The sequence below is a fragment of the Salvelinus alpinus genome, chromosome 23, assembly GCF_045679555.1.
Source record: "Salvelinus alpinus chromosome 23, SLU_Salpinus.1, whole genome shotgun sequence".
NCBI lineage: Eukaryota > Metazoa > Chordata > Actinopteri > Salmoniformes > Salmonidae > Salvelinus > Salvelinus alpinus.
The window spans coordinates 29329887-29341909 of record NC_092108.1 but is presented as its reverse complement, the minus strand read 5'-3'; the positions used below and the strand labels follow the sequence as shown (position 1 = coordinate 29341909).

Below are 12023 nucleotides of genomic sequence, written 5' to 3'. Positions count from 1 at the left end.
TCCTTTAAGTTCTCCTGCTGAAAAAAAGAATGGCTGAAGAAAAGAGGAAATTAACTAATGGCTCCTCACACATGACATCCCACTGTCTCTCTTCCCATTGCCTCCTACAGTACCCTGAAAAGCTCTTGAAATTCACGTCACTGTATATTTTCACTGCAGTACATCTATGTATGGAGACGATAAAACGGTGGGTGTGGTGCGCTTGTTTGTTTTGTATTGTATTGATCGTGGTGCGCTTGTTTCTTTTGTATTGTATTGATCGTGGTGCGCTTGTTTCTTTTGTATTGTAGTGATCGTGGTGCTCTACGTAGGCCTGAGACGGCAGAAGAAGAGGGAGACATTGATGTCGTCCAAGGAGGACATCAGGGACAACGTGATCCACTATGACGTCGAGGGGGGTGGCGAGGAAGACACCCACGCCTTCGACATGGGCACGCTGAGGAACACCAAGGCTATCAAGGAGAACATGCTCCGCCGGGGCACAGGGTCATGGTCAGATGTCACCACTCAAACTGAGATCAATGGGTCAACCCCTACTACAGAGGGCAGCACTAACATCATCAGGGACTATATTCACCAGCGTCTCCAGGAGAACCACCTGGGTTTCTCTGCTCCCCCGTATGACTCGCTGGCTACATACGCCTACGAGGGGGATGGGTCAGTGGCAGAGTCGCTGAGCTCCATCGAGTCGTGGACGGTGGACGGCCGTGAGGACTTCAGATACCTCAGCGAGTGGGGGCCGTCCTTCAAAACTCTGGCGGGGATATTAGACAAAGACAAAGCAGATCCTCCCACTGCGGAAGTGGAGGAGAGCTGAGAGTACTTGTAAAGACAGGAATGACAGAAAATACTATTTGATTTGCAAAAGTTGTTTTACTTTTATAGTACTTTTATAGACAATGGGAATAAAATACAAGCCGTTCACTTAAGTTTTTATCATAGTTTTGTGGTGGTTGTTGTTGTTTGTTTTTTGGTTAAAATAAACTTGACAAGCTATCAAAGTGCCTTGGGAACTGCTCTGTTTTTATCTAACTACAGAATCTAATAAATGTCTTTATTGTAAGAATGTAATAATCTATTGAAAAGAGACACCTCATCCATGCTCACATAGGCCAGATACACTCACCCACTTGAGCTAAACTGGGACTTTAGACCATAATCATTATGGCCCTTCAAAAGCATGCAGCTGTGAACTACAGTATTGTACAATAATCTTTACTTAAACCCTTCTCCATGGATTCTGATGAGCTAGCTAGAATTGAAGGTGGTGCTAATCACAATAGGCAAATTGTTTCTGTCGAAATCAAGATCCAACCAATGCTCTTGTTTGTCTTGTTCATCTGCAAGGAGCTACAAGCTTTCATCCCCTTTCATTCTTGTCAAATTAAATGTCAAGTGATTTTTAAATGTCAACTGCAGTGGCATATTTTATTGTAATGCGATTCTCGCATTAATTATGCTAACGACTGTAAGGATAAGACGATTATCTTGAAAATTATAAGCTTTCTAGTTCACCATACTCAAAATGGTTTAAACACTTAGATGTTTACATTTCGTACTTTGACTTTACAGAAAAGTAAGCAGGGTAGGATCAGACAGTTTCAGTGCATTATTTGATTTGTTCATCTATGTTTATCCACATAACCTTTTCAATATATGTTGATCTACTTGAAAGCATACATTAACATAGAACATTGTATCATTTTGAGTTTTGTTTCATATACTGTATGTTGTGATCATACATTAACACACACTCCTTGAGTAGGCAAGTGATAAACAGTTATTTATTCTTCTCACGTGCATTAGCATGTGTGTCACTTGTCGTAGTAAGCAAATAGAATATGAACCTAAAAGTCGCACCTTGAAGGTGACGAAGAAATATATAATTCCATTTTTATTGTGCAGGTAAAAGCAACATAAATCATTTTTAAGTGTGTGGCTCATCAAACATGCAATATCAACACACAGCGTTATTCTACTCCCAGAGAACAACGTTGCATGTTGACCCTAATAAACATGTCATCATACTAAATCAATATTATGTTATTCACATCTACAGCAGTAACCCACAGCCCCCAGGCCAGAAGCACCTCTGGAAGTGAAAACATGGATCAAGACATCATAATCATCAGGCTGCTAAGCTACTGGTATCCCACTGCATAGTATCATGTTCCTTGCTCACATGCTGGGGCCTAAATTGGCCAATCTAATTCAGTGCAAAGACATATTAATGAATTCCATTTCCCCAATACTATACCACAAGCAGAGCTCTAGATTTACCCTGTTTTATTTATGCAGTTGAAATGGCATATTCTGAGGAATTCCCTTCTCTTTTATTTCACCATTATTTTGACAGGGAATCTGCGGAGACAAAGGTTTCTGTCACAGATGAGCCCTGCATCACATCAATACACATCAATATACATTATGCACACCATTATACACATCATTATACACATCAATACATATCAATAAACATTATGCACACCATTATACACATCATTATACACGTCAATACACATCAAAGCAAAACACGATCATAGAAAACAAACACATTTTTCAGTAAATGGTCAATAAGTCTTGTTGATTTACCCTAGAGGCACCAATTCATCAAATTTTAGAGAGCCTTGGAGATTATTCCATAAGTAAGGTGAAAATAAACTAAAAGCAGATTTACCTCTCAGTGGAGTTCGAAGGGATCTCCAGAGTTAGCCATCCCTGAGACTGAGTGTGGTATCTCGTACATCTGTAAGATAACAATGAAGTAAGGTACGGCGGAGGTTTACGCAGGAGGGCTTTATAAACAAAAAGAGTGCAATGTATTGATCAATGAGACCTCAGAGAGGGCCAGTCTACTTTCTAATACAGAATGCAGTGATGTGTACTGAACCTATCACCTGTAATAAGTGTTGTGTGCTATGATAAACAGCTGCATTCATATACAGTGGCTTGCGAAAGTATTCACCCCCCTTGGCATTTTTCATATTTCATATTACAACCTGAAATTTAAATGTATTTTTATTTGGAGTTCATGTAATGGACATACACAAAATAGTCCAAATTGGTGAAGTGAAAGTAAAAAGATAACTTGTTTCAAAATATTCAGAAAAATAAAAAACGGAAAAATGGTGTGTGCATATGTATTCACCCCCTTTGCTATGAAGCCCCTAAATAAGATCTGGTGCAACCAATTACCTTCAGAAGTCACATAATTAGTTAAATAAAGTCCACCTGTGTGCAATCTAAATGTCACATGATCTGTCACATGATCTCAGTATATATACACCTGTTCTGAAAGGCCCCAGAGTCTGCAACACCACTAAGCAAGGGGCTCCACCAAGCAAGCGGCACTATAAAGACCAAGGAGCTCTCCAAACAGGTCAGGGACAAAGTTGTGGAGAAGTACAGATCAGGGTTGGGTTACAAAAATATCTGAAACTTTGAACATCCCACGGAGCACCATTAAATCCATTATTAAAAAATGGAAAGAATATGGCACCACAACAAACCTGCCAAGAGAGGGCCGCCCATCAAAACTCATGAACCATGCAAGGAGGGCATTAATCAGAGAGGCAACAAAGAGACCAAAGATAACCTTGAAGGAACTGCAATGCTCCACAGCGGAGATTGGAGTATCTCTCCATAGGATCATTTTAAGTCATACACTCCACAGAGCTGGGCTTTACGGAAGAGTGGCCAGAAAAAAAGCCATTCCTTAAAGAAAAAAATAAGCAAACACGTTTGGTGTTCGCCAAAATGCATGTGGGAGACTCCCCAAACATATGGAAGAAGGTACTCTAATCAGATGAGACTAAAATATAGCTTTTTGGCCATCAAGGAAAACGCTATGTCTGGCGCACACCCAACACCTCTCATCACCCCGAGAACACCATCCCCACAGTGATGCATGGTGGTGGAAGCATCATGCTGTGGGGATGTTTTTCACTGGTCAGAAGTGAAGGAATGATAGATGGCGCTAAATACAGGGAAATTCTTGAGGGAAACCTGTTTTAGTCTTCCAGAGATTTGAGACTGGGACGGAGGTTCACCTTCCAGCAGGACAATGACCCTAAGCATACTGCTAAAGCAACACTCGAGTGGTTTAACCTCTCTGGGATCGCGGGACGCTTGCGTCCCAACAGCCTGTTAAAATGTAGAGCGCCAGATTCAAAAGAAAATCTATAAAATCAAACTTTATTAAATTACACATATAAGATACCAAATTAAAGCTACACTCGTTGTGAATCCAGCCAACATGTCAGATTTCAAAAAGGCTTTTCGGCGAAAGCATAAGATGCTATTATCTGATGATAGTACAAAGGCTACACTCTCTTTGTTGACAATTTCAACCATGCCGGCGCTACTCAAAACGCAGAAATAAAATATAAAACATGCATTACCTTTGACGAGATTCTTTTGTTGGCACTCCAATATGTCCCATAAACATCACAAATGGTCCTTTAGTTCGATTAATTCCGTCCATATATATCCAAATTGTCCATTTATTTGGCGCCGTTGTACCAGGAAAAACAGCGTTCAATTTGCGCAAAATCACGACGAAATATCTAAAAAATTACCTCTAAACTTTGCCAAAACATTTCAAAGTACTTTTGTAATACAACTTAAGGTATTTGTAAACGTTAATAATCGATCAAATTGAAGACGGGTCAATCTGTTTTCAATACAGGATATCAACAAACTCACGGTACTTTTCAAGTCTTGCTCAACTCTCAAACATAAACACAAGACGTCACTCCACTTCCGGGTCAATATCTTTCTCAGTTTACTAATGAAAAACCTTAACCTTTTTCCATACAATGGCGACATCCAGTGGAAGCAGTAGAAACTGCGTGGATAGTGATTAGAATTCTGGTTTGCCCATAATAACCCATTGAACATACAGGAACTTAAAAATAAAAAAGTTAGTCCTCAGGGTTTTGACTGCTATATAAGTTATGTTATACTTACAGATATGATTCAAACAGTTTTAGAAACTTCAGAGTGTTTTCTATCCAAATCTACTAATAATATGCATATCTTATATTCTGGGGATGAGTAGCACGAAGTTGAAATTGGGCACGCTATTTTTCCCTAAGTGAAAACTCTGCACCCTATCCTCAAGAAGTTTAAGGGGAAACATTTAAATGTCTTTGAATTTAAATGGCCTAGTCAATGCCAAGACCTCAATCCAATTGAGAATCTGTGATATGACTTAAAAATTGCTGTACACCAGCGGAACCCATCCAACTTGAATGAGCTGGAGCAGTTTTGCCTTGAAGAATGGCCAAAATCCCAGTGGCTAGATGTGCCAAGCTTATAGAGACATACCCCAAGAGACTTGCAGCTGTAATTGCTGCAAAAGGTGGCTCTACAAAGTATTGACTTTGGGGGGGTTGAATAGTTATGCACGCTCAAGTTTTCTGTTTTTTGTCTTATTTCTTGTTTGTTTCACCCCAAAAATTATTTTGCATCTTCAAAGTGGTTGGCATGTTATGTCAATCAAATGATACAAACCCCCCAAAAATCTATTTTAATTAAATGTGGTAAGGTAACAAAATAGGACAAATGCCAAGGGGGTGAATACTTTCGCAAGCCACTGTATAACTGATCAAATTATGAAAGACAAGCATTGTAATTTTGAATTCCGTAAAGTGAGTGTGGAAGAAGTAAAAATAATATTGCTGTCTATCAACAATGACAAGTCACCAGGGTCTGAAAACTTGGATGGATAATTCCTGAGGATAATAGCAGATGAAATTCTTATCCATATCTTCAATCTAAGCTTACTAGAAAGTGTGTGCCCTCAGGCCTGGAGGGAAGCAAGAGTAATTCCGCTACGCAAGAATAGTAAAGCCCCCTTTACTGCCTCAAATGGCCAAACAATCAGCCTGTTACCAACCCTTAGAAAACATTTGGAGAAAATTGTGTTTTGTCAGATACAATGCCATTTTACTGTAAACAAATTGACAACAGGCTTTCAGCACGCTTATAGGGAGGGACATTCAACAAGCACAGCTCTTACTCAAATGACTGATGACTGGCTGAGAGAAATGAATAATACAAAAATTGTGGGAGCTGTTTTGTTAGACTTCAGTGTGGCTTTTGACGTTATCATTCATAGTCTGCTGATGGAAAAACGTATGAGTTATGGCTTTACACCCCCTGCTATATTGTGGATAAAGAGTTACCCGTCTAACAGAACACAGAGGTTGTTCTTTAATGGAAGCCTTTCCAACATAATCCAGGTAGAATCAGGAACTCCCCAGGGCAGCTGTCTAGGCCCCTTACTTTTTTTCAATCTTTACTAATGACATGCCACTGCCCTTGAGTAAAGCCAGTGGGGCTATGTATGCGGATGACTCAACACTATACACGCCAGCTACTACAGCGAGTGAAATCACTGCAACACTTAAGAAAGAGATGTAGTTTCAGAATGGGTGGCAAGGAATAAATTAGTCTTAAATATTTAAAAAACTAAAAGCATTGTATTTGGGAAAAATCATTCACTAAACCATAAACCTCAACTAATTATTGTAATGAATCGTGGAAATTGAGCAAGTTGAGGTGACTAAACTGCTTGTAGTAATCCTGGATTGTAAACTGTCATGGTCAAAACATGTTAATACAAAAGTAGCTAACAAGGCACTATCAACAAGGCAGGTCCTAGATGCTCTAGTTTTGTTGCAACAGGACTACTGTTCAGTCAGGTGGTCAGGTGCCACAAAGAGGGATCTCGGAAAATTACAATTGGCTCAGAACAGGGCAGCATGGCTGGCCCTTAAATGCACATGGAGAGCTAGTAATAATGATAATGCATGTAAATCTCTCATGGCTTAAAGTGGAGGATAGATTGACAACATCACTACTTGTTTTTGTAAGAAGTGTTGACATGCTGAAGTGTCTGTTTAAACTACTAGCACACAACTTGGACACCCATGCATACCCCACAAGACATGCCGCCCAATCCCCAAGTCAAGAACAGACTATGGGAGGCACACAGTACTACATAGAGCCATGGCTACATGGAACTCTATTCCACATCAGGTAACTGATGCAAGCAGTAGAATCGGATTAAAAAAACAGATAAAAATACACATTATGGAACAGCGGGACTGTGAAGAGACACACACAGGCACAGACACACATGCACATGATAAGACACGCACTCATGCACATGGATGTTGTGCACATGGATGTTGTATCGTAGATATGTGGTGGTGGAGAGGTGGCCTAAGGGAACACACTAAATGTGTTGGGTAAGGTGGCATGAAATGTAATGTTGTGTAGTATTTTAAACTGTATGTAACTGTCTTATGTTGCTGGACCCCAGGAAGAGTAATGAGGATCCATAATAAATACAATTCAATACAGGTGTACAGTATGGGAAAAAATGCAGATTGACTAACATTGTATATAGACAGTAAACAGTACAGGACCTAAAATCCTGTGGGACACCTTTCGTAATATCAGGGAAACCAGATTTAACACCATAAGAAAAAAAACACATTGTGTCCTGCCTGTCAAGTCATTTTCAAACCAATTACATTTACATTTAAGTCATTTAGCAGACGCTCTTATCCAGAGCGACTTACAAATTGGTGCATTCACCTTATGATATCCAGTGGAACAACCACTTTACAATAGTGCATCTCAGTCTTTTAAGGGGGAGGGGGGGGTTAGAAGGATGACACCTGATCCATACAGATTACAGACAATCTTTGAATCAATAGTGGTCAACAGTATTGAAAGTCTTCGATAAGTCAATTAAGAGGGCAGCACAGTGCATCCTCCTATCCATACCCTTTACCACATAATTTAACACCAAGGTTGCAGCAGAGGTGGTGCTATGACCGGGCCTGAAACCAGACTGGTGAACACAGAATACAGCTCGTAGCTAGGAAGGATCTAAGCTGACAGTTGATTAGGCAAGACAATTTCGAGATAGGTCAATAATTATTTAGGTTGGAAGGGTTACCACCTTTGTGGAGCGGGAGCACATGGGCTGCCTTCCAAACCCTGGGGATAGCACCCAAGATAATAGTCAGATTAAAAATATCAATATCAATGTCAATGACTCCTTAATCAGGGGAGCAGAACGCTGCAGCAAGAAAGGATCAAGGAAATCAGCCCCATCAAGGCATCAAGCACATCACAAGTAGAAAGTTGTTGCAATGAAAACAAAGATTCACAAGAAGTTGATTAAAAGCATCACTTACTGTATGAAATGTGACTCAGTAATGATGCCAGAGTCTGACATAACTTGCCTAGGCAGGGAAGGAGAGAAATGTCCACGCTTCAGTGCATTAACTATTGTCCTCAATTTTGACAGATCACTTGCAGAGTCTGTGATAGAACTTAGAAAGTAGCTACATCTATTTTTCAATTGCCTGTGCAACTTCCTGTGTGAGGTAGGGTCGTACTCTAAGGTTGTTGCAGAGCATGAACCTGCAGGAGTGAGTCACTGCTTTGATGTTTGCAGAGAACGACAGGGTGTTGACCAGACGTCACGCAAAGGGTCCTTTGCACTTTGCAAGCGGGCAGGCCTTCCCCGGGGAGAAGAGAAGCTCCGTCTTGTCGAGGTTGAGCTTGAGGTAGTGGGCCGACATCCAAGCTGAGATATCTACCATTCACACAGAGATCCATGTCGCCACCTGCGTGTCAGAAGGGGGGAACGAGAAAAGTAGTTGAGTGTCATCCGCATAGCAATTATAGGAGAGACCATGTGAGGACATGACAGAGCCACGTGACTTGGTGTATAGAGAGAAGAGGAGGGGGACTAGAACAAAGCCCTGGGGGACACCAGTATTGAGAGTACGTGGTGCAGACACAGATCCTCTCCACGTCACCTGGTAGGAGTGACCTGCCAGGTAGGATGCAATCCAAGAGTGTGCGGAGCCTGAGACGCCCAACCCTGAGAGGATGTAGAGGAGGAGCTGATGGTTCATGGTGACGAAGGTAGCGGATAGATCTAGGAGGATGAGAACAGAGGAGAGAGTATCAGCTTTGATAGTGTGGAGAGCCTCTATAACACAAAGGAGAACAGTCTTGGTTGAGTGACATGTCTTGAAGCCTGACTGGTTAGGGTCAAGAAGATCAAATCTGAGAGATAGCAAGAGAGTTGGTCAGAGACAGCACGCTCAAGTGTTTTGGAAAGAAAATAAAGAAGGGATACCGGTCTGTAGTTTTTGATGTCAGAGAGTTCGAGTGTTGGTTTCTTGTGGACGGGAGCGACTTTGAAGTCAGAGGGGATGCAGCCAGTTGTCATGGATTAGTTGATGAAGAAAGTGATGATTGATAGAAGCTCTCCAGAGATGATCTGAAGAAGGGGATAGGGTCAAGCAGGCAGGTTGTCAGGCGGTTGGACCTCACTAGTCGCAGGATTTCATCTGGAGAGAGGGGGGAGAAAGTGGTCAAGGCATAGGGTAGTTCTATGTTTGTAGGACTAATGGACTCAAAAGGCTGAGTGAATGAGGAGCGGATGTTGTCAACCTTCTTTTCAAAGTAGTATGCAAAGTCGTCCACAGAGAGGGAGGGAGAGGGAGGGGTTGATTAAGGAGGGAGGAGAAGGTGTAAAATAGTTTCCTAGGGTTAGGCTTACATTTTTAAGTGATAGAAAGTGGCTTTAGCAGTGGAAGTGAAGTTAGAGAGGTGGGAGTGAAAGGATGATAGTTCCTCTGGAAGTTCATTTTTGCTCAGTTTTTGCTCAGCTGCCCGCTCCTCCTATGACTCACAATGAGTCACTCAGCCATAGAGCAGGCGAGGTAGGCTGAGCTGGCTGGGAGGAAAGGGACAGTGTGAGTCATAGGAGGCTGAAAGGGAGGAGAGTAGGGTCAAAGAGGCAGAATCAGGAGACAGGAGGGAGAAAGATTTAGCAGAAGGGAGAGATGATAGGATAGAAGAGGAGAGAGTAGTGGGAGAGAGAGAGCAAAGATTGCGATGGCGCATGACCATCTGTGTAGGGGCTGAGTGGCTATGGTTGGAGGAGAAGAAGACAGAAAAGAAAACAAAGTAGTGAGCAGAGACCTGAATGTGCAGTGAGATTAGTAGCCAAACAGCCTCTAGTAAAGATTAGGTTAAGCGTATTGCCTGCCTTGTGAGTGGGAGGGGGCTATAAATGGGTAAGGTCAAAGGAGGCATGGGGTGGAAAGAAATTAATTGAAGGCAGACATCGGGAGGTTGACATCACCCAGTACAATGAGCGGTGAGCCATCGTCAGGAAATTAGCTTATCAAGGTGTCAAGCTCATTGAGGAACTCTCTAAGGGCACCTGGTGGGCAATAGATGACAACAATGTTAAGCTTGAGTGGACAAGTAACAGTGACAGCATGGAATTCAGATGAGGAGGTGAACAGGAGAGTGAGTGAGGGAGAAAAGAGAAAATCTCAAAATTGTAATAGTTTTGTGACAAAACAAGCAACTATAGTGTAGAGAATCATTGTACCATCTAAACCACTGTGAAATATATTTTCCATAAATATTGTATTTTCAGCTGTTTGAAGCTGGTGTACAAAACTGAAAGTATAAGACGCAAAATCTAAACTTCAGAACAGGAAGCATAAATACAGAGCACATAGAACAGATTTGCTTTCAATGAAAATGACTGATATATAACTCACATTTCTATGTGAATTTCGTCAGGTCACCCAAAAAGTTAAATATTGCAGCTTTAAAGGGAAATTGTAAATTGTAAATTGTTCAACTTTATATTCATTATCTTCAGTGTTCACATCAACATATGTGAACACTGCCCATTTCTATGTTTTGTAGTAAAAAGGATAGAGGAAGATATGACATCATCGATGTGCATTGTATGATTTTAACCAATTATGAGTCGGCATTGCCTACTAATTGGTTAATGATGTCATTGGATACACTTATCTTCCTCCATCTTTTTTTGTGCAAAACATGGAAACACACAATATTTATATATTCACTACCGTTCAACAGTTTGGGGTCACTTAGAAATGTCCTTTCCATGAAAACATACATGAAATTAGTTGCAAAATGAATAGGAAATATAGTCAAGACGTTGACAAGGTTATAAATCATGTTTTCTTTTTGTTGTTTTTTACTCCAATTAAGCGCCGTCCACAGGGTATGGCATGGCATTGCAAAATGGAGTGATGGCCTTCCTTCTTCAAGATCCCATTGACACTGTACAAATCTCCCACTTTACCACCACCAAAGCACCCGCAGACCATCACATTGCCTCCCCCATGCTTGACAGATGGTGTCAAGCACTCCTCCAGCATCTTTTAATTTTGTCTTTGTCTCACGAATGTTCTTCTTTGTGATCCGAACACCTCAAACTTAGATTTGTCTGTCCATAACACTTTTTTCCAATCTTCCTCTGTCCAGTGTCTGTACTCTTTTTCCCATCTTAATCTTTTATTTTTTATTGGTCAGTCTGAGATATGGCTTAGATGGAATAGCCTTCATTTCTCAGAACAAGAATACACTGACGAGTTTCCGAAGAAAGGTCTTTGTTTCTGGCCATTTTGAGCCTGTGATCGAACCCACAAATGCCAATGCTCCAACTAGTCTAAAGAAGGCCAATTTTATTGCTTCTTAAATCAGCACAACAGTTTTCAGCTGTGCTAACATAATTGCAAAAGGGTTTTCTAATGATCAATTAGCCTTTTAAAATTATAAACTTGGATTAGCTAACACAACGTACCATTGGAACAGAGGAGTGATGGTTGGTGATAATGGGCCTCTGTACGCCTATGTACTGTAGGTATTCCATTAAAAATCTGCCGTTTCCATCTAAAATAGTCATTTACAACATTTACAACGTCTACACTGTATTTCTGATCAGTTTGATGTTATTTTCATGGACAAAAATAAATTGCTTTTCTTTAAAAAACAAAGACATTTCTAAGTGACCCCAAACTTTTGAATGGTAGTGTATGTTGATGTTGAAGTGGTGCTGGAGATGATGAATATGAAGTAAAACATGTTTTTAGATTTCTCTTTAAAGACGCACTCGAGCTATTTTTGTACTTTTCCTGTTGAGAAACAAT

General features: G+C 40.8%; 1 protein-coding gene across 1 annotated transcript in view; it reads left to right on the top strand.

The window, feature by feature from the left end:
* Positions 1-987, top strand: part of LOC139550750 (cadherin-12-like) — a 39556-nt gene extending 38569 nt beyond the window's left edge. Inside the window, exon 12 of the mRNA XM_071361872.1 lies at positions 291-987. Within this exon, the coding sequence (XP_071217973.1) occupies positions 291-817 (527 nt within the window). The 3' untranslated portion in view covers positions 818-987. The remainder of the gene's footprint in view (positions 1-290) is intronic.
* The last annotated feature ends 11036 nt before the right edge of the window (positions 988-12023 follow it).